At 42.1% G+C, this 23,446-nt stretch overlaps 1 protein-coding gene across 1 annotated transcript in view; it reads right to left on the bottom strand.

Annotated features, from left to right (window-relative positions):
• Positions 1–23,446, bottom strand: part of TRABD2B (TraB domain containing 2B) — a 258,754-nt gene that overhangs the window by 94,392 nt on the left and 140,916 nt on the right. The window contains exons 3-4 of the mRNA XM_058808918.1: positions 22,961–23,107; positions 7,338–7,512 (exon numbers count right to left, since the gene is read on the bottom strand). Coding sequence (XP_058664901.1) covers positions 7,338–7,512; positions 22,961–23,107 — 322 coding nt within the window. The remainder of the gene's footprint in view (positions 1–7,337; positions 7,513–22,960; positions 23,108–23,446) is intronic.

A 23,446-nucleotide genomic window follows, 5' to 3' on the forward strand; every position in this document is an offset into this window, starting at 1 on the left:
ACAGGCAACTTTCCCCATTCATCATGGGCAAGATTACACCAGAGTTGGTGAACGTACACACTGCAGTTTGCAAGGCTCATTTTAGTTGCTTTCAGCATTTGTTTGAATAGCTGCAACTGGCAAACAAAGACCAGGATTTGGGGTTGCATGTACTTTCAGTGGAGCAACAATGAAAGCAAAGGTGGGCAGTGGCCAGGCAGGACTCCCTGCTGAGCACAATGAATTCTTCACCAGACCACCAAACACAGGCCAGGGTTTGTCCAGAGAGTTTAGGTGATGACATACCAGGGGAAAAAACAAATTGCAACCTCAAATACTGGAGTCTTTTCTTTCACCTCCTACGTGTCTTGCCTTCCTCAGTTAGTACAGGTGACGGAGGCCTCAAGACAGCTCTCACCATTGCATAGACCATGCTGTGTTTCTACAATTTATATCTTGTTATACAACAGGAGTTTCTTAAAGCAGAATTACAGGAATGAGCCTTCAGAACAGAAGTTCTCTTTTCACAAAAGGGTGGTGCAGGCAGGTTTATTTTGGCCTCCTTAACTGAGGTGCTCTTTGCCGATTTAAGCTTCAGGTGAAAAGCAAATATTCAGGGATTTCAAAACCCTTGTATTATACAAGATCAGTGTACATTAAAAAGTTCTCTTGAATTTTTTTTTTTTAAAGGCTGCAGGCTGGATTTCCACTTAGAACAAGCTTTTCCCCAGTGGAGTATCTCCTGATTTACAAAAGAGTGTCTGAAAAGAGAATCAGGCATTGCCTGTTTAATGAAGACTTTTAAATTAATCAGTTGCATGGTTTTGGTCAAAATTAGCATGCAAGTCTATTTCTAAAAGCAAAGTGATACTTTGCCTTAAAAACTAATAGTAAAAGAAATCCATACACAAAAACAGGCTGACCTCACTACAAGCATCTGGATGCCCAAATAAACACGAGCATAGGGAATTCTAGCATCTGCAAACTGTTAATTCACCCTTTTCTTCTCTTTTGTAGGCTGGCCAAGTTCAATCTCCTGGTCGCCAACTTCTTGCTCCACTGAGACAACCCCATTGATGAACTGTGCTGGTGATGTCAGTAGCACCACTAATCAGCATTGGATCAGGACGCCTGACCTGGGGGATAAAGTCTCTTTATATTCCAGCCTGCAAGTGCTTTCTTTTTCTTTTTATCCCCTCCTTTTTTTCCTTTTGTGTTCCACACAGGATCTGAGATGACGAGTGAAAATCGTGAAGAGCTCCACAATCCTGGTGGAGAGAGGACCAGACTTCCAATGAGCTGGTTCCCAGTGACACAACAGTGGTGCTAGTGCCTGATCTGCACTGAATACTGCCTCAGTTGGGAGTGCAAAGCAGCTATTTGCATATTCAACATCTGTAAATCCCCATCCCTCAGTGGGCAGTTGGACAGCGGCCTCAAGGCACTTCCCTCGTGAAAAAACACTTCCAAGTAACACATGTGAACCCCAATGCCAGATCCCATGGCAGGTGCTAATGGCTTTCACAAAGGCTCTCAGGATTTTAATCAGTTGAGTTGCAGTTGCTCATAGTATCCATCACCTCCTTTCCTCTTCCAAACTACTGAGCAGAAATACGGTTCTCAAACAAAATCCCACTGCCACCTCTCTTCTGACCCCTTCCCCCAAAATTCAACATCCATTACATTCCAGCTCAGTTGTGGTCAGCTCACTACCTGCTGACAAAGAATGCTCAAGCTACATCATCTGGATATCTCCTCAGGAATGCTTTAGTTTTTAGAGGAAAATAAGAACATCTCTGTGGTGATCAAGACCACTGCAGACTTGAGTCACCTTGGAGATGTCCGTAATTCCTACTCATTGCAGAAGGTGAAGGCTGAGCCTGCTTCTGTCTTTGGTACATCAAGTATCTAAAATGATGTGGGCTGAAATTCCCTTGGGAATCCTCTGCAGAGAGGACAAAAGGGGAAGAGCTGGAGTTGAGGACTACAATGAGGAGACTTTATATTCTTGTGCTCTTGTACCAGTCCCACCCTATATAAAAGTTGCACAATTCTCCCTTTCCCTACTAAAAAGAGTGAACCCCACTTCTGAGCCCCATTATGATGAACCACCAGAGAACATTTACTTTGGAAGAAAGTAACTGCTGTTTGAGAGCTTGGATTAGATGACCTTTAAAGGTTTCTTTCAACCCAAACTATTCAATAATTCCTGCTAACAGTCTAATTTATGAGGACCAGAATCATTCCTGATGATGCTGCCCATCCAGTGATGAGTGAGAGAACTCTGAAGGATGGGCAGGGAATTCACCTGTTCTGAGCATGGAAATGATCAAATTCTACTTCTGCTGTTGCTACTCTGGGATGGAGTCTTCTGCTTTCATGGCAGCACACAGGCATCTACAGCAAAGCCTGTATTTATGTTCTTGCAGAACATCTCAGAAATACCTAATCCATCAACAATATAAATAAACTCCGCCACCTAAGCCCGCAGATGAGCAAGGGTGCTCTGTCACACAAATGGATCTTTGTTATCACCAGCTTCATCAAAAGCTGTGGGCAATCTGGTTTCCACCACACCACAGAAAACAGCTGGGTCCCCTCTGACCTCTCAGATGTTGTGGAGGCTGGTGGGATGGTTTAACATGTGCTCTCCTCCACCCCAGAACTGTGGTCCAGAGACAATTTGCTTCCCCACTTGCTATGGGAGATGCTATGGTACTTGCATTTCAACTCTGTCTCAGTAAAAGAATATTCTCTATGATATATTTATTATTTTAAGCAACAAAACCCACTGCCTAAAAGCCTACTGATTTGGCTGCTAATAAACATTGTGAACTGGAGCAGCATCTGAATTTCTGAAGCAGTAAATCCAGCTCTCAGCTACAAAACTGACAGCTCTCATAAAAGAAAGAAAGAAAAAAAAATGCAAGTAAAACATCCTAAGGAAATTATCGTTCAAATTAACTGCAGACATAAATTTATCCATCTGTTATCATAAGTGTTACTTGAAAATTATTTGCCCATAAAAATGAAATAAGCCAGAGTGGATTTTTTTCTTAAACATTGACTTCATGTGTATGGTCCTAGCTGCCAAAACATTAACTCTTTTTAACAGCCCGTGTGCTCTTGGCTGTGTGTCTTTCTTGACTGTAAATGGGCCTTTAAAAATTGTCTGTATAAATGATGTCTAAGGCACTTCACTGTTATTACAGATCAATAATTCCAAGTAAACCATCTTGATCTTCAAAACACAAACCCCAAGCAAATGCCAAAATTTTACTTGGAAGAGCTTTATTTAGCTACCTTTATTCATTCAAAGAGAAAAGTTAACCTGTCCATTAAATGAAAAACATCATTTAACTGCACAAACAATAACTGCTGTTTCATTCCTAGGGTACAGTTACTGTGAATACAGGTATGGTGAGATTTTCACATTAAGTCTGAACATAGTAAACACTGGCAGGAGTGAAACAAAGTCCACAGAACTGGGTACAGAGCTAGGTCTCTTTTACCCAGAGCCTGTATTTTTCTTGGAGAAGAGAAGAAATTAAAGTAGAAAGAAAAAATTGCTATTTTCACTTCTACGTGTTTTATAAAGGAATCAATTAAAAGTCTGAATTACTTCAACACATTTAAATAGTGAGTAAAGTCATGGAAGATGGAAAAGGCAGAAATCTATTGAAAAATCTATTTTTTTTATTTTTAAGAATGACAGAAAGCTGAAAAGTTCCTTTTAGAACTGTGTAATTTTTTTGTTTGTTTTAATACTTTTTACTGGAACAAAATCCCCCATCTTTCAGCAGCATAAAAAAACTTTGCTTCACTTTATGAAAAACTGTTTTATCTCAGCTTGCTTGGATATTCAAATGTCTGTCCCCTGCATACTCCTTTGTCCCCAGGATTTGTCTTTTGGATGTTTCATAGCCTCGTGCTGTTACAGGCCAGACTCAGAACCAGCTCTCCTATGATGCACCACAAAGTCGTTGCAGCACAGCTCTAAGTGGCACATAGTGAAATTTTAGTGGGAGTCCCAGTTTACAGGAAAGCAATGACACCCAGGCACCTGGGATTTTGACTGACATCTGCAAAAATGGACTTGTTTTCCAGAAGAAAACAGAAATTTTGTTTTCCACAAATGCCCATTATTTTACCAAAAAACCAGACACCTGCATCTTCCAGCTCAGTAGCTCCAGGCTCCTGCACCACCAGGCTGCCAGGATATCATAATCTTGATTTTCATTTGAAGCCACTCACTGGATTTGTTTGGGGTTTTTTTCTGGGCTTTTTTGCTTCTACAATCATGGATCAGGACACACTGAGCCAAACCTGACTGCAATTTGCAAAGTCACCTGCATGGTGCCTTCCGCCTTAGTCAAGCTTATTATGCTAATTAATTATTAGATGCTACAGAGCTACCCATCCACAGCACTGGAATCTTACCATAAACTGAGGATGATGCTCCAAGAGAGCAACAGAGCCTCAGTTGCTGCATGCAGCTGTGCAAAAGCCAGGTAAAACATCACTACAGCAGCATCCACAAGGTAGAGCTCCCTGCAGGGAGGCCACCAGAGGAACGGGCAGGGCTCAGCCTCAGGAGGGCTGTTTTCTGGGAGAGATCCTATTTCCCAGCCCCTTGGCTCCAGTTATACCTGGGAGTAACAGGATACCTCTGAGTCCACATGAATCATCCTGCAGGGTGCAGGGCTCCCTTCTAGAGCAGCTCTGGTCTGTAAAACTGCATTTGTTGAATGGTTCCAAGGTGCTTTTCTCATAACAGGCTTATTTTCTTACTTAGAAAAACACTTATTTTCCTAATTTTATTTGACAGCACAGTTTTACCCAATTCTTCCTTTCCCAAAACTATGATGGAGATTATGAAATTTGGAAAACAATTCATAATACACATATATAATTTAATTACTATTCATTCATTAGTTCAAATATCTTCAGAATTAAGACATTAATGCAAAGATCAAGCTTGGCATAAAGGGCAATATCGTCTGAAGCACATTGTCCAGAATATATTTTTTCAAATTATTTCCCCTTCATCATGACAGTTTTAGAGATGCAAAATCTTAAATTGCATTGCTCTGGGAGCAAATAAACTCCCACAGACTCTATTATGCCTATCCTAACTGAAAGTGCATTCCTAAAATTTTGCACTTCAGAATTCATGGGAATCTGTGAAAGCCTCAACTTTCATCAAAACATCCTTTAATTTTATAAAAGGCAAAACCAACCCCTCAAAGTTTTATATGACAATTTGAATTCATGATTCAAGCACATACCAAAGAAATCCCTCAAAATAAAAGAACTAGATATAAGGATGCAAAATAAAAGATCTATCAGTAAAACCCACTCTTCAAATTCAGTGCATGAAGGAAAAGAGGAAAAAAAATCCTTCAAGAAAAAAAAAATTGCAGTTGAATCATAGGAGGAAATGAACTTGCCTGCACTGTGGTCACATAAAAGTTTTGGCATTGAAAAAAATTAATACTCTTAATGTTCTCTGCATGAAGAAAAAAACACCCCAAAGAAGAAAGAAGGAATTAATTGTAGTTAAAGCAGGGATAGCCCAATTTGGTGAGAAAAGCCAAAGGGAGGCTGGAACAAAGAACCCAAAACAAAAAGCTTTCCTCAGCGTCTCCCACATCCCAGTTTTCAATAAACCCGCATGTCTGTTCTGTCCTGCCATGCTCAGTGCTGGGGAAACAAAACAACCCAGCAACAAAGGCAGTTTTCAACATCACCAGAAATGGGCCTAGAAGACAAAGTGAGGCTTGCTCTTTATGAGCCAGCTTTCCCAAGGGATGCTCCCTGGGAGTTTCAGGTAGGTGCCCTCTGATGGGGACAAGGGAAGAAAGCTCAAACCTCCCCTAAGTCAGAAGTGTCTTTCTAAAGAATGTAACGTGGAATTAGCATCCATTGGCTTAATTTCAGCTCTGTTATTAGCACAAGCAAACAGCGGCAGTGGGTTGGATCCATGACTCACCTAGTCCATGGTCTGTGGACTAGGTATAGAGCACTACAAGTGGGCAGTGATGCCCAGTTTATCCTCTCATCTCCATTTATGTACTGGTTAAGGGATTTCCAAAACTGGAAACTGTTATCTAAGCATCATGTTTGATAATCTCCAATAAACCTCACTCCTTGGGTTAGACAGGCTGGTTTTTATGAATGCCTGTCCAATTATGAGCCATCATGATATATTTTCCTACTGTAAAAACAGTTAAGCAAAACTTCTTGGCCAGAAATATCAGCCAAGCCTGAGATTAAATAAGCTTGGGAAAATTCAGTCCGGATACACTCAAAAAATAAATACATCAAAATGCACGTGTCTCTGCTAAAACCCACAGTCTTTAATCAAAATTCCCACTGAAGTGAGTAGCGAAAGGTGAGTTGTTGTCAAAGTTCATAGTGAGAGCCATGGGATGAGAAGCAAAGCTCTGTCAAAAATGAGAAATTGCTAAGGAGAGGAGCAGGAGGAGCAGATTGGTTCTTGACACAGCAATCTCAGCCTGCCTTTTGAGGGAGCTCAAAAAGACACTTAAGCTGGTGCTCAGGATTCTGCTGAGCTGGAGCCTGAATAATTATTATTTATACTGTTATCACACAGAAATATGAATTCCATTGGTCAAGGGAAAAGAAATAAAAAAAGGGAAAGAGAGGACAGTAGCATGTACTGTTGTAGGCTCACAGAAGTACTGCAGACATCTTTGTTCTGCAGACTTCAGGGAGAGCATTAAACAGGAAGAGGGACACTTTGGATTTTTACTTCATGGTTTAAACTGCTGGTATTTAGCTACACACACAACTCATGCACTTGTGCAAAGCCCCACACCAGCCAGTCTGTACAGACACAGCACCAAAGCAGCTCGGTCACCCATTGAGAAAGTTTAACTGCAGCAACCCAGAAGGTTTGAAATCCTGGGCCAGTGCCTGGAGCCACACACGTGTGCCTGTGCCACCAAAGAGTTTGTGTTCTGCCACTCACTGTCACCACCACCTGGGCTTACAAATTCAAAGGCAACTGAACCATCTTCTACACCTGTGGCCAAGTAGCCCACAGGTCTGGGAAGGGAACAAATACAACAGCATGAGAAGTGCTTACAGCTTCACATTTCCACAGCCAGATGGAAAACAAAGTAAGTGCAGCCTGTGTGCAGTCTGCCTGGACCTAGACCCGCCTCCTACAACAATTCACTCCATTTCAGAAGCTGGTCTGGACAAACAAAAGTCTTTCTGCTTCAAAGGGAAGCCTCATAAGAAGTTTTCCCACAGGCTGAGACCTGAATAATTCCAAACACTTTACTTCCAATCATAGTAACTGAGCAAAACAGAAAAAAATCATGCCATACCTGCTCCAAAGGCAAAGAAGAAGCTCTTGTCTCTGTTCTCCCTTAAAAGTGACATCACTCTTCTCCCCATCCTCTCATTCCTTTTGTAGATGAGCTCCTGTCTGAAGTAGCTGTCTATTTCCTGAGCTGTCACCTGCTCGTGGGGTGGGAGTGTTGTGTTGATGAAGTTTGGCACCTGAAACAGAGAGAGAGGCCACAACCCAGGTGGCATTGGTTAAGGAACCCACAAAACACTGCATGTTTTAATCCAGGCTTCTTTAAGCCACCACTATGACACAAAAATCACTAGAGGATCAGAGCATGGGAAGCTGTTAGGAACTCTCAAAAAAAAAAAAAAAAAGAAAAATAAATTCCCAATGAATATACTCTCTTTTAAAAAAAGTGAAACTAGTATTTTACTAAAGGAAACTTTAGTTAAGTTTAATTTTGATTTGTCTCTGTCCCTTCATGAAAATGTAGTTTCAGGTGTTACATTTGGGTGAGTTACTTGGACCTTTATTCTCTGCTTGTTCAAAAAAAAAAAAAAATCATTGGCTGTTTAATACCAAATTCCTGTGATCTATTCTCAGCTGAGGTCATCATGAACTAAGCAAGGACTGTAAGATTTGGCTTGTATATGTGGCTTTTTAAGAACCTAACAGTTTAAAGAGAGGAAAGTATAGCAAATACAGACACAGGAAGATGCACACAGGGTAAACTCCCTTATCTTTACATGCTATTAGGTCTCACCAGAGAAGACCATGCATTACAACACATAAATCCCTGGAACATTCCTGATATATCTGAGGAAGTGACTTCCATAAGAACTGCTCCTTCAGTCTCTGCTTTTGTGAAGAGAGATATTCACAGACAGAAAGGCTGAAAGCTCAAGGACTTGGGTCAGGGCAGCAGACCCAGGAATGAGCCAACATCCAAGCTGTAAGGGACAGATAAGCCAAAAGTCTCTGATTATGAGGACAGCAACTTGTTTTGAAACAGTGGAAGTCCCAGGTTTACCACAAGGGTTTGGGAGCCCACGGGCCCAGCAGAGAGAAGAGCTGTAAGGGGGCAGTGTTTGATGACTGCTAACAGGACCCAAGCACTTCTGGTGATTTTCTGTGCCTCACCACTAGAAAGCAACTTAAACTGCAAACCTTAGGTTCAGATTTCTGAGTCCCTAGGTAAATGTAAAGCTGCCAGGATTTCCAGTGTTAATCTGAGTCAGTGGTAATGACATTGCATGCACAGCCCATGAGGGGAACATCCCTCACTCACTGTGCTGAAACACTTGGTACAGTGATTCTGTTACTTGTATTAATTCCATCTCTGGTTTTCTACTATACAAAATTCCTGTACTAATTTTCTAAAACTTGCCTTTGGTTTTTGTTTTTCAGCCCACCTCTTCCCATTCCACTTGCTCGCATGACAACAATTTTTGTCTTATCCCACCCTCTTTGCTTATACTGCTTCTCCAAAAGTTTCCAGCAAGTCTTAGGGAGAAAAACTGATTTCCATCTTCCCAGTGACTCTCCTTAAAACTTTTTCATTGCAGCCCCACTGCATCACTCCTAATATATGCGAGGGATGAAGCAGGAGAGATTTCTCACCATGCATTATGCAGGATGAGTCTACACCTCACTCTGGATTCACACTAAAGGCTCTTCTCAGTTGAGTGAGACAGAAAAGGGGACCACATCTCCTGAACCAAGGAATCCTAAGGGGATGGAGATAACACTCCATGTAAGAGATCCTGCCTCTGCCTATTGGGTCTCACAGACCAGCTGGACCTTTGATTTTCCGAACCGCTTCTCAACCTGCTTTGCCAAATCACCATGCTTCTCACAGCATGTCCTTCTTTAAGGGTTCAGTCACATTATCCTGAGTCACTCCCTCCTCCACGCTTTCCAACATGGCTTGGCATCACCAGTGTAACCTGTGAACTCCTCAGAGCATGCAAGTACTTTGCACCTTGTTCTCAGTTTAGCCCTGAGCCAGCACTCAACAAGTAATAACTCCCATTAAGTCAGACCTCTTGGAGACACCAGTTTCCTGTGAAAGCCCAAGAAGTTACCTCTGTGTCTGGCAAGAATACCTGTTTGTCTCAAAGGGATGGAGGAGCAGACTGACGTGTCAAAGAGATAAAATGCTGCTGGCTACAGCAGCAAAGAACATAGTGGCTTCCATTCCTGGTGAAAAACAGGGGTAGATTTATATTGTAGGAATCAAGTCTGAGGAATGAGTAGCCATTTTACACTTGCAGTAACTTCTGTAATGCAAAGCCACAAATCAATTGGTCCATGGAGATTTCACAAACCTTTGCATCTCCTCTATACAGGCAGGAGTCAGGAAAGCCTTCAGGAGGAAGTGGAAGGTGACATTTTGTGGAAGCATCTGAAGGCTCAACACCTACATAATGGAAGTCTCTTCTTCCCTGCTTCTGGCTGAAAGGAAGTGAAGGCTGGAACCTGGTTTTGAATCACTTGAGATGCTTTGGGGAAAGCAAGGTACAGCCTTGCCTGTGAGCACAACCTGCTCCTACACAGAGCAGGAGCAGAGGTGCTGGGGGACCAAGCAGTCCCCCAGCTTTGTGCATCCCACTGGTGATGGAGGTCTAGATACCCAAAAAACAGATGTTGTATGAGGTCTTTGCCAAGAAGGGAAGCACCTTTCACTTCCTTGTACAACTCCATCACTTGCAATCCTATATCCACATTTAACCTATAGTTCCTTCTCTTTATCTAACTTAAAATACAGTACACAAAACAGGGACATTTACTTGCCTTCCCCCCCACCCCCCCCTTTCCCTTTTTTTCCCTCTCTTCTGTGGGAGAAAGTTTGCCAATGGCAGAGAGATAAACTTAAAACCAAGGACTGGGTTTTGTCAATCTTTCTTTTGCTCACCCATGGAACAAGACAAAGGAAGACATCATCTAGAGAGGCACAGCATCAGCTACAGGTCCTGCTGCACTGCGTGCACTCCTGCATTTCTGATGCCTGGCAAAAATAAAATCTCCACGTGTGTTTCAGTGTGTGTGTGGCAGAGGACAGAAGATAAATGACTGCAGTAAGTATGCCCCTACACAGTAGTGCAACCACACTCTGAGCTGTGACACTTGCCCCATTAATCACCTCTGCTCCTCCCTGTATCCAGGTCCTTTCCACAGTGACACACACCATGCCTGGCTTCAGGGAGACAGCTGCTCCTGTTGATTTAAGAAACCCTTAAACCAGACAGGGATCAGGAAGTCAAGAAACAGTCACACGCAATTAGGAAACTCTTAACTGGAGCCAGAATTTAAGTTTGGAGGTTTTTTTGGAAAAGAGAAGATCTGTTATTTTCAAAAGATGGGCTAAATATGCACCAAAAGGATGTACCTTCCCCCTTCTACTTTTATTTTGTTTTCATTCTTTGAACAAATTAATTTTAACATTTTAATAATATGTATTTAACATTTTAATAACATTTTAATCTATTGGTTTTGAGCTGAGAGTGAATGATTGAGACACTTGCTGTGCCCCTGGTTGAGGGACTGATCTACTAATACCTGAATATTGCTACCAGTGTTTAAATGTACAATGGAGTGGATTATGTGTCTGTTGAAAAATCCAAACTTCTAATTTTGCTGTTCACCTAGGAGTGTAACAGCTGGATCAGGAGAAAAATGCATCACCTGGGATGTGCTCACTTCTAGTGGATACACATGACAAGAGATAAATAGATTCTTTACATCCAGTCTCTGCAAGCTGTGCAGTTTTCTGAGAACCCAACCAACGCATATTTATATATAATTCTAGTGGAAACTCAATAACGTATCTCACTGAGGCATTCAGAATAAAGAATATTTTGTTTTACTTAATAAGGTAGCACTCCTTTTTTCTATTCCCATTTCCTTTAGGTTACAGCTTTCCTATGGACAGTACAGATAGACTACAAACTCAGTCATTAGGTACACTCTGCACTTATAAGTTAAATTTTTAAGGTTAAAGAAAGGGACTCTGAGAATAAAAAAGAAATTCCAGCCTTACAAAAATTTCTTCCCCTCCCCACTGTCTGTGTAGTTTTACTTGAGTCAGTGTCCCTGATGGAATATATGTGTGGATAAAGCTCTGTACACACATCTGAGCTCACAGTGCTGTGGGATGTGGGCCATAATTCTTCACCTTTGAAGTCAGTGGGAGCTTTAGGGAGAAGAAAGAGGAAGGATTGTGGAGTGGTTATGACACTACCCTGAAAAAATGGTTCTGCTCCCATGGGTGATACAAATCTCTTACATGATCACAAGCATGTCATTTGGGTTTAAACCTTCAAAGGAAACTCAGCACTTAACCTCCACTAAGTGTCTTTGAAGCATTTGGCTTTATTCCTCCTGTGTCTCAAAAGTCCATCTGTAAAATGGGGACAGAGACTTTTCTAAAAAGACTTTCTACCTTGATGTTACGTACAAGGCACTGGCTCAGTCTAGCTCTGGAGGGACCCAAAGGAAGACCCAAAGTCCAACACAATGCTCAGCAGTAACCTCTCTTCCTATAAATTTCCACAGAGGCTTGGATTCTGCTGCAGTCATTAGCATAAGAGCTAACAAGATACTTTAGCTTAGAAAAATGCACCAGCCATAACTCAAGATCTATGCTATGCTTTCAGCTTTGTCTGTAGAGACAGAGAGAAAAAAAAGACAAAAAAAAAAAAAAAAAAAAAAAAAGAGAAAAGCAAAATATATTGGTGCAGAGTCTTTTATCACATTTAGGGCTTACTGCCAAAGTTCAGATGAAAATTCATGGACACGGGACTACATTAAAAGTCCATTTTTAAAATTTACTATTTTTTAATATTTGGACAAATATTCTGGGGAGAGGCACAATGCCAGAGTTGTGAACATCTATCTGCAAATAATTTTTTTTGGACACACATAAGCACCATCATCTTTGATTACATTTTTTTTTACTTTGGATTTATTATCTACATTGGAACTGGCCTAGACTCAGTCCAGTATCAAATCATTATCATATGTGGAGTAACAGTGTTATCATTCCTACTCCTATGCACTACATTTCCCAATCCTCTGATAACCTTGTTTAGCCTCGTTCTGTTCCAGTGATGAGACTATTTCTGGAATGTGAATTCATTGTAATATTACATCAATCAAAAAATAACATTACCAACAATAGAATAAAGAGCTGTATGCCTTTCCTCACCAGCTTGTGCACAGAGGTGATCTTCAACCATAATTCTACTTGCAGATGGAAAAGAGGAAGCTGAGATAGGGAAATGGGAAGCCAGCCCTTCCATGAAACACACAGTGATCCTAAAACCCTTTCAGTTATTATCTTCCTGTATCTTGGTCAATCCTCCAGGCTTTTGAGACTCCTCTCTCCCACTGTCCTAATCAGTAGATGACTCAAGGATTTCCAGCCTCATCTCCTGAGAAATATCCAAACTTCAGACTGCTACATGTACAGCATCATTACTGACAGTTGCAAGGGAATCTCTTAATAAAACAAATGCCTTATTTCCTTATTTTTCCTTCTCTCACCAGAGGGTTCACAGCTAAACAGAGAAAACAGAAGGCAGCACACCCAGGGTCAAAAGGGACAGCTGTGGCAGGACAGGGAGCTGGCAATCAGCTTCCAGAGTTCCAGTCCAACACCCCAGTACAGACCCCATCCATCCCTCCCTGACAAGAGGGCTCTGCCTCCACACTCGTAATCCTTATCTCCAGTTGTGAGCAGGGAGTTGTTCCCAGATCACGACAACTGCATTAATTTTTTTTTAAACATTATAAAGATAAGGTTCACTTTATTAGTCTCCTGGTTTATGAGCTTTTCGTGGGCAGAGGCCAGAAGACAAGTAAGGGATCCCGCTTTGAAGGATTTTCCCTACACCATGCAGGTCAGGAACCTTTATACAGTTGACAGCTCTAGGAAAGATAAGGATCTCATGAGCTGACAGGCAGCTTATGGGGGCTGCCAGGGAGCCAGAACAGCATCCCAACACCCACTGGCTCCTCCAGCAAACTGAACAGCCCTAAATTCACACCAGTCCTTCTTGGATCACAGGCTGACATCTGAGATCTAGTTATCATTCCTTTATGAAGGGAGGATACCCTCCTGTTAACCAGCCTTGACAAGGCATTGTGGCTTTTACTGCAGGGCTGCAAAATATACTGCTCTGGACTTGGAAGACACCTGTTTTCCTCTGATTTATGGACCCTTCTGGCATCTGGGAGAGCCATATCCTCTTACGGCAGCCTCTGATAGGAAGGATTGAAATAGTGCAAAGTGAATGGGCTGTGAGAACAAGTATCTCCACAAGGAGAACATGGCTGCCACAAAAGCAAAAGATGCTGCCAACTCAACTGGTTTTCCTCCAGCACTCCCAAGCTTCCTTAATGAGGGAGGGAGACCAGTAATGGCCAAGGAGGGAGTGTCAGGTTAATCTGATTTAACCCAAAAGCCCAAAGTTGGCAGCTGCCAAGAAGATAAGCTGTTTGTTATGGAAAAGGGAAACCAGGAAGGAGCAGTCTCCAGTTGGAGCATGTGATTAAGCCATTATGGCTTTCCCTTAAGCACTAAAATTTAAAGTCATATATTAGAAATCTGAGTGGACTGTAAAAGGAGTCTTTCATGTTTGAAGTAAAGTTCAGTTCCATCCCTTCTTTCCCTTTTCCAGAGTTGGAGGGAGGAAAAACACAAAAATACTTTTTTGTGCTTGAAGGGAAGTGAAGAACACAAGCAAGAACATTTCTTGGGACCAACTCTGGGAAGCCCTTTCTACCCATGAGCTCATCCCTGCCCACCTTCCATCAGGGCTCATGGTCCATAGATGTTGCAATTACACCACAGCTCAGGTTAGTGAGATTTCTCTAACTGGCCTCTTGGACTTAAGCTAGTGGGACACCCCTCAGCATGCCATGGCAACTTGAGTGAGAAGACAGAGTTTCAAATTGGCTACCTCAGACATAGGGGCCACTGGAGCATCTAAGCTTGTAAATGCAGGAAAATTAGGAGAAGATGTGGAGGGGAAGAGCAGGCTGAATGCCAGTGAAGTCTCTATGGAGAGTGAACACCTTTTAAAACCAGCTCTGCAGGTGACACAAAGGCTGCAGGAGTCATTGCTGGCCTGAGTGTAAAGCTGCCTGCAGGCAGGGTGGGCTGCAGCCCTTGGACACCCCTGTATCTGCAGTTTCAGCCCCCGCTGCACCTGCATGGACACCCTCCCTGGGAGCAAACCCATCCTGCCAGGGCTCTTCTTCCAGGTGGCACCTGGCCAAACAACAGCTGTGTGTCCTGCCTAGTACTACCTTCTCTGTTGATTTGGGCCAAAAGAAACCATGTTAAAAAAAAAAAAAAAAAAAAAAGGCAGAAAGGCCACAAGGATGGGCTGTGTGTCTCACACACTCACAGCTTGGGGGGTGATACTTTACTTCTATCCCTGTTAAAAAAGACTTTCAACAAATCCCTGAGAAGTCATGACCTCCATGTATGTTTTCTATTTGTTTTTCCACACCAGTTAAATAGCTGCTTTGCAAGCACTTGGGAAAAAAAGGAAAAGAAGAAGCAAGCAACACCAACCCCTCCTCCCCACCCCAACCCCATCCCTGCTCCCCTTGGCTGCGATGCCAAAATATGCAGCCGGCCTCTCTATCTGAATGAATGTTTTGATTAAAGAAGTCTTAACAAAACAGAGTCAGAACAATGATCCCGGCCCCCTTTCTGCAAGCTTCACCCAACTATGTGGAGTATATTTAGGACCAGATTACAGGGACCTGCTCATTAATTGACTAAGGATGACAAGCCTGCAGTGTATGCAAATAAAGGTTTGGGTTTCAGAGGGGAGGGTAAATCTTAACAACCTAATGATGCTCCAGCCACACTTAAAACCCTTTTAACATTGGGATTTTTTTCAGGCCAGCTTTCATGAGCTTGCAAACATATGGAAAAGTTCACGTTTTTCTATTTCCCTTCCAAATGCTTTCTTTTCTTTGACAAAGAATATTTTTTTTCTGTTCAGACACTAAAACCATCACCTATTATATTGCCATGACACCCAAGTAAAGACACTGATCAAAGGGCAAAGCAGAGCAATAAAGTGAAAAAAATGGGACCAGAAGGTTTGGGTTTGGGGTTGGTTTATTAAAGAACTGAAATTCTTTTTCCAAAGGTATTTTTCATTTTGTCTTCTGTTACACAGTGGGAAAACAGTTGGTTAGTAGTGGGTACAAACTCAGATTTGGTTGTCTTGGACATGTATTGTTCAGGGCTCTTCAATGAGTTTCTTTCCATTCCTGTTTAGTGAGATTCTAGGAAAAGCTTGAATGTGTATGTGAAATTTGCAATATTATTTTAATCTGAGGTAAGTCTGATCCAAAATATATGATTTGCACAGTATCACATAACTTAGCAAGGAGCAGAAATCTGGTTCATAACGCCACAGCAGCTGGGCTGGACATGGGACCTCTGGAGCTGACCCTCCAGGGAGTGCATGCACTGCAGAGGTGGCTCTGCCTTCCTGGTTGGTCCTGGAGAAAGTCCAGGCTCCTCCCAGTCCAACCAGCTTTCCAGTTATGCTGGCATCTGAAACAAACTGGATTGTAGCTTTTGAACTGATTTTAACTGCCTTTAAGATGGGGTCACTTGAGAGGTCTAGTACCAGATGAAAAGATGGAGAACATCTTCAAGAAAGCCTTTAGAAGTGGAACAAGGACCAGTGAGGAGAAAAATAAGGAATAATTCTGATTAAGTTACCTCTGAAATGGATTTCTTTACATCCAAGCTGGTAGAACTCTACAAGGCTTTGGGTTTAGAAGATCTCTGTCTGAAGTCACCATCAGAGCTCAAACAGTTTACACTGGAGATACCTAATCTATGGCATTCACCATTTGGTAATGCACACTAACAGTGTCAGATGAGGAAATGTGTCCAGGGGTACCCAAGAACACAGTCCTGTCAATAATGTCTAACACTAATCCTGCCAAGCCCTGCCAAACCAAGCAAGCTGCCCCCTTGTCCCACTTTTCTGCCCCTCACAGTCATAATGAGGAGCAAATATAACTTCTAGATAAAACAAGGAGAAAGAAAAAGCACTTTGTACATTCAACAAACATGATACTATTTAAGATACTAACAAGTCTTTTTCATTTCTCTTTAACAGGTATTTCCAAAAAACACTTTATAAACCAGCTCTTTAAAAAGGGAAAGTAAATGCTTTACAGCAAACATACAGCACTGCACAGAAAGCAGCACCTTCGAATATTTTTTACCAATCACTCTTTCATACTCATTTATAGTCTATTCCCATACTAATAAATACAGATAGTCAACATTCCCTAAATGTTCTAATGTAAATCAGCCCTTTTCTGTAGGTAAATATGTTCTTTTTCTAATAACGCAGCAGTCTGCAAGAAAAATCTTAGCTTTTTAATGTCTTGTTCCAATTTCTCCATGACTCTCTCTTCTCTGACATTGCTTTCTTCATGGAAAGAGGAGGGAAAGAACTTCCAAGGTAAAACAACTCCAAATGCAAAGATGTCATGAACATTTTCAAGCAAGAACAGCCTATTTTCAAAACCTGTAGCATGAAAATTATCTGGGCATGTTCCAGATTATTAATAAAAAAACAATCTTTGCAATGTTTTCCCCAGCACTGTCATCAACAAGTAGACTTCACTCTCAATCTGGATCTGCAACCAATTTTCTGAAACCCATAAGTCAAAATACAATATTGCTCCAATCTGGAATCCTGTTCTGACATAATATGAAAATTAGACTCTGAAAATTTTGGCTCCACTCCTGTTTTTTCGTTCACTTCCAAATGCTCCCAGTGTACCAAAACACGGAGCTGTAACTCAGGTGCAAGTAGAAAGAAATTATGAACCCACCACAGCAGAGCAAGAGCTCTTCTGAGCTATGGGAAGGCAGCTCCTCTGCAGCAGCATCTCCAGAGAGCAGAAGGTAGAGGGCAGGGTCTGCTGGCTGTGGGCAGAGGCAGCACTGAGCACTCGTGTCACCTGGCATCAGGACTGCCATCAGCGTCCTTGTGACAAACACTCCTGGAGTGTGACTGGCCCTCTGCCTGGACACACAATGGGAAACTCGTGGGATGGCTCCCCTGGGCTGGATACAGCCTTGCACTGGCTTTTCTGGAGAGCCCACAATCATTTTCCCTGGAAGAACGAGAGGCTGGGCCAGTTCGCCTGCACTTTGTTAGGGCTGAGAACGATAAGATGATTCCAGAGCATTGCATTACAATAGCTCAGCCTTCAGTTCATGGATTTATCTTCCTCTGCCCTAGATAAAACTCCATTCCTTGGACAAATTAGGTCTGCTTGTCATTCAACACTCTACCTAATGGTCTCAGCTGTGTGTTTCTGCAGTTACTGAAGCTGGAGCATTCCACAGATAGTTCTCATTGATTTGAGAAGTGAGCCAGAAATCCAGTTGTATTTTATCCAAAATGACAATAGGGCAAGTTAATGATGTAATTAGAATTATCAGGACCCTTAAATTTTAAAGGACAGGTTTCAGCAAAGAATGATAACATTTTTAAAGGGATATGTAACACAACCTGGTGATTTATAAACAGCAAGTGCCTTGTGAAGTGAGGCACTAAACATTTTCTTCCTCAGTTTAGGGAGGCTGATACTGACACGGGCTTAGTTTATGAATCTCTAATGTCATGTTATCAAGACCATCATATGCTTTTCAGAAGGTAACACTTACTATCTAAATCCATCCACGGCATTTTCAAACTGCAGAGACAACTTGAGATATGGATGGCATCATTTGATAAGGTATCCAAAAAGCTGGGTTGTTTCTGATGGACACAGCTTGAAGAAGGAGGCACAGCCCCTGAGAGGGGCTGGGAGCTGTCTGTATGCTGTGGTGACCACCAAACAACTTCACTGCACAGCTTGTTTAACCATGTGGATGAAGTCAAGACCTTACACCTGCTGTCAATGAGAAGATTTTTATGCTGCGCTGAGCACAAAGAGTGTAAAATGGGTTAGTCACTCACTTTATTTATTCACTTTGATATCCAGTGATGGCTGGGCCTGCTGGATGAATACAAATCCTGCTGAAAGCATGGAAATATTCTCCTTTACTTCACTGGGCTCTCAATGCAATCTAACATACAAACCATAAAGGCTCCGTGGATGAAGGATGCTTTGGAAGTGTCAGGAATGACTCTTACCCCATGCTGTTTACCCTAAATGGGACAGGCAGAATGAAACCTGGGTAGTTGGGCCAGTAGAAATTGTCTACAAAGTGATCAGCAAAGCTGCAGGTCACTGACAGGCCACATCAGCAATGAGAAAGGAAAAACCATCTTCTCCTGGGACAGGACCCTCTCCTCATGTCAGGAGAATAGCTGGAGACCACAGCCACAATTTTTGGGAAAGGCTGAAGGACAAAAATCTAAGTCTTGGATTTTCAATTTTCCTCTTAATAAAGAGTACATAGTGGTACAAAGAAACATAGAACAAACTAATTCAATTCTGGCAAAGATGAATTTGCTTTACAGAACTGTCCTTAAAAACTGAATAGCTCAAAACTGACCACAGGAAGTAAGTGGTGCAAAAAAACCCACACAATAAATTGTTCTGCACCCTACTTTTTCTTCACGGAGCCTTTAGGTCATTAGGCAATTTCTCAGCTGTCTCAGGTAAAAAAAGTTTCATTTGGAGAAAGATAATTTTCTAATTTTGAACAAACAGATTTTTTGCATTTCAGTACTTCTGAACACACTGACCTCAATTCCCTAGTGAGAGCTTCAGGCAGAATACAGAAGTTAAAACTACTGATCTAATCCAATCCAATCCATTTTTGCTTTTAAGAAACATTTATAAAAGCAGAGAAAGAAGCTGACTTCTTCAAGGGGAAAAATAGTCTGGAGAAAGAGCAGAAAATACATCCATCCTATTTTAGCTTAGAATACTTTCTCTTTGGTATCATTTTGACTCTCTGCCCAGAAGCCTCAACATAAGCCTCTTGATTGCAAAAGTCACAAGAGAATCAAGTGTTTGAAGAAGGCTATTTAAAAAAGAGAGATGTTCCCTACTGCATTTTGGGTCATAGTATAACGTATTAAATTCACCCCCATAAAGTTTTACTAAGTTTAAATATGGATTTTTACATTTGGAAAAATGTTGCTTGCAAACAAATTTTTTAAAAAACGGAGAGGGAGAGGAATGATGAACATAGTATAACCACAGGAAAGCAGAGGTGTTTCCTCTTTCACTGTTCTTAATTAAAATAAAATTTTAAAAACCCACTGAAACTGAGATGGATTTGTTTATTCCTCTGCTTTCATCAGGGCTGGTGGCTCTGAGAAATGAAAGGAGGACATGGGGCCCTGCTCACACCCCTTCATTCTGGGCACCCTGTCTAAGCTGCAATTCTCAAACCCAAGGTGAGCAGCATCTCCCTGGGGTGGTCCTGTCCGTACCCATGAGTGACAAAGGAGCTGTCCTGTGACCTAAAACCTGCTTTGGACTAGGAAGTACCTTTTCTTGCACCTTTCCTCCCAGCATCATCCTGTCTATGCAGCCCCTTGGCACAGTCTTGGTCCCTGAAGGACTCTGCCCTCTCCTCCCAAATGCTGCAGGACTCAGGAATGTGCAGGAAACCTCACACTTTTCAAACTCTCCTGGGGAGGCTGTAGAAGCTCAAGGAAATTATCTGTAACACGTCAGGTCAACAGTGCCAGTATTTCCTTTTTGCTCCAAGATAATTTTTGCACTAAAATGCACCTCAGCATCTTGCAGACAGCTACTGAGGCTGCTTCATCTCTGAAGAGTCACACTGGAGGCATTTAGGAAGTTACTGCACCCACATAAATACTCTCACTCTCCCTGACACTGTCCCCATAGCAACCTTGGGCTTTGTCACCTCCTTCCCAGTCCATTACAGCCACCTCAACCAACAGCTCTGAATGGAGCCAACTGATGGACAGTTTGCCTTTATTCTGCAGCTCCTGATAACCTTCAAGGGACAATGAATAACCTTAAACAGCATCCCAAATTAGTCCTCAAAGAGTGAGTCTCATCCTTTTGCAGTTCTCCTGAGCTGCCCCAGATGGAGCTGAATACCCTGGCCTCCAGCATTCACGTGGGTTTGATTCTTACAACCCCATTCCTGATCTTTTGTTCCCTTCTATTGGGTATTTCAAAGTTGTGTTAACAGCACCAGCTTCAACTCTTATCAGGCCTCTAAAGAGCTGGGCCAGCAGCTGAATACCATGGAAGAAGGGACACATCTTCTGAAATCACTGTGGCACTCTTGTCCCAGGACTGGCATGGGCACCTGCCCTGAACTGCAACAGACTCAGCACATGGTAAATCCCTGTGCCTACATTTAATGTCTCCAGAGAGAGATCTCACAGGGAATCTCTCATGTGTAATATCTGAGTCAGGCTAATCTAATTTGCTAACCAAATGGCAAAAACTCTCCATGACAGAGTCTTTCATCCTGGCAAAAAACCACAGAGAACAAACTTTGGAATGACCCCAACTGGCAAAAGCTGACTTGAATAGGGAGTTTATTTTACATTTTAATTTTCTATTTTGTTCTGCTTGCAGTTAAAATAAATGGTATAGAGCTGGTTTATAAAAACACTACCAAACAAAAAAACTCTTTACCCAACAGTACTGCACAATATTTAGAGTTCTGCAGGGACCAGTATACATAGAGGGATTTTAATTTTCCATGGCCTGTAAGCGTTATAATCTCCATCAACTGTGTGCACTCTGGGACCATGACTAACACCAGTGCTTGAACTCTGACTGGTTGTTGGCTTCTTTCTTCTGTCTTTAACACTGTTTTGAAACTCACACTTAATCCAATAATTTGCAGGAATAAAGAAGTTTTTACAACAAACGGCTCCTCTCAAGTCTAACCCACAGGTCTGTTACAGGACAATGTGTCAATAAATCAGAGGTGTCTGTGAGTCCATGCAACTGCTATGAATGACCACAACTCATCTTAGGGACAAAGGCTTTACTTATTAAGAGAAATTACAGAGATTAAAAGGTAACACCAGGACTGTCTTCATGGGTTTGACTACCAGCAGTCCTTTCATAGCATCCATGGCAAATATTCCACTACATCTTGCTTGTTAATTCCTTGTTTATCATGTGTGCTGTGTCTCAACATTTCAGGAATAGTTATAATCACTGATTTCTCTAGGAACCTCTAAAGTCATGAGTTCTCCACCTTTTCTAATTCATATTCCCCATCTTTAAAGACATATTCCTACCCAAGTTGCTTTCTCCCCTCACTTTTCAGTGCAAAGCTGACCAGAATGAACAGCTCTGGCAGCTTTGGTATGGCACAGTCTTGTGTTTCAGTACTGCCACACCAACCACTCTGGTATGTCCTGCTCAGTCATGCTAAAACAATGCTGCATTTTCTAGGTCTGAGTTAACTGGGACACCAAAGGGGTTTTATCCTATGTTGAGGCCCCACTTGCTTGCCCAGCTGTTCTGCTGAGAAACAAGTGACCCACAGAGGCCTGTGCAACTCAAGATAGTGATGGCAAGATAAAAATGTCTGAGAGACCTCTGCCCCAATCTGCAGACTGACCTTACTTTGTCTCAATTCTCTCTGGAAGTCACACAGCTCTCCTTGATTTGCATTTGCTATCATGGACTGCTATCATGATTTAATTCTTTCACTGGCAAGAAACATACAATAGTGTGGCTGTCAAATTTACACAGGTTTGCCCCAAGTGAGTCACTGCGCCTGAGACTGGAATCTGGGAATACTGGTCCCAAAAAAAGGAGATGTTGGAGATGACATCCAAAGACCAAGTTTTCATAGAATTAACTGGAAAGGAGAAAGAGGAATCTCAGTTTGCCATGAAGCATCAAACTGGTCTGGAAAGCAGATTTCTGCTCCCTTGAGAGTTTTTAATAGCTTTGGATAACTAAGATAAACAGAGACTGAAGGGCTGTATGAGACACACACAGAATTATTGAATTATGACATGTTTGAGAGGTTATTTACTTTACAGAGTATTCACATAAGGTCCACTTCCTCTTCATATATATGCTCAAACATTACAAAGATTCCCCCTCCACCCTTAATGAGGAGTCTGCATTCAACAGCCCCAAACATCCAGAATTAACCTTTTTTCAAGAACATCCCTTGGAAAGTTTTCCAGGCAGTCCATTCCTTGTTCCTAGTAACAAGCAACAGGACAAGATGAAACAGCCTCGAGTGGCACTGGGGGAGGTTTGGATTGGACATTAGGAAAAATTTATTCATCAGAAGGGCTGTCAAGCATTGGAACAGGCTGCTCAGAGAAGTGTTGGAGACACCATCCCAGGAGGTATTTAAAAGATGTGTGGATGTGGTGCTTGGGCACACGGTTTAGCTGTGGACTTGGCAGTGCTGGCTTAGCAGTTAACTCAATGATCTTGGAGGTCTTTTTGGACCTAAACCATTCTATGGTTCCCCAGAGCCTGAGCAAAACCAGGGAAATTCCACTCTCTCACCAGGCAAATGAGGCACGTGTGGAAAGAAAACACAGGGCATTAAAAGGAAGAGGGGAAAGAGGGATCAGAATATGAAGTGATGACTGGGATATTGCTATTGAAGCAGCTGATTTTTCCTCAATTCTCTGGCCCATCTGGAACAATTCCGCTCACCTGAGAAGTGTCATGGTTGAATATCACAGCATTCAGGTCTCCACAGTTGTAGTGCTTGATGAGATCCTCAGTGGTGTAAGGGGCCTGCAAACTCCCTGCTCGAAGGCTTTCGTGTTGGAGCAGAGTCTGGTTTAGAGCAAACAGCACCTGCAGAAACACAGGCAGGAAAAGAGAGAAAAAGTTAAAGACAGTAGGAATCAAAACAACAAAGACTAAAGGACAAAACTTTGAAAGACTTTCCTGCACCTGAAGTCTATTTCCTTTATCCATTCTGGCCCACAGTAACAAGGGATGATCTTTAGGCATTCCCAAGTGGAAAAGCATCAGGTGCAAGACCCCATAATATTCTTCATGGAGTATAACTTCACAACAGACACATATTGCTCAGAGGTCAGAGTCTCAAAACTCTTGGGCTCTCTGTGCTGGTTAATTTACTTCGTGACAGACCCTGGAATGGAAACTCCCCTAAATGAGGAAAAGTCTAGT

Source organism: Ammospiza caudacuta, chromosome 7, assembly GCF_027887145.1.
Source record: "Ammospiza caudacuta isolate bAmmCau1 chromosome 7, bAmmCau1.pri, whole genome shotgun sequence".
Taxonomy (NCBI): domain Eukaryota; kingdom Metazoa; phylum Chordata; class Aves; order Passeriformes; family Passerellidae; genus Ammospiza; species Ammospiza caudacuta.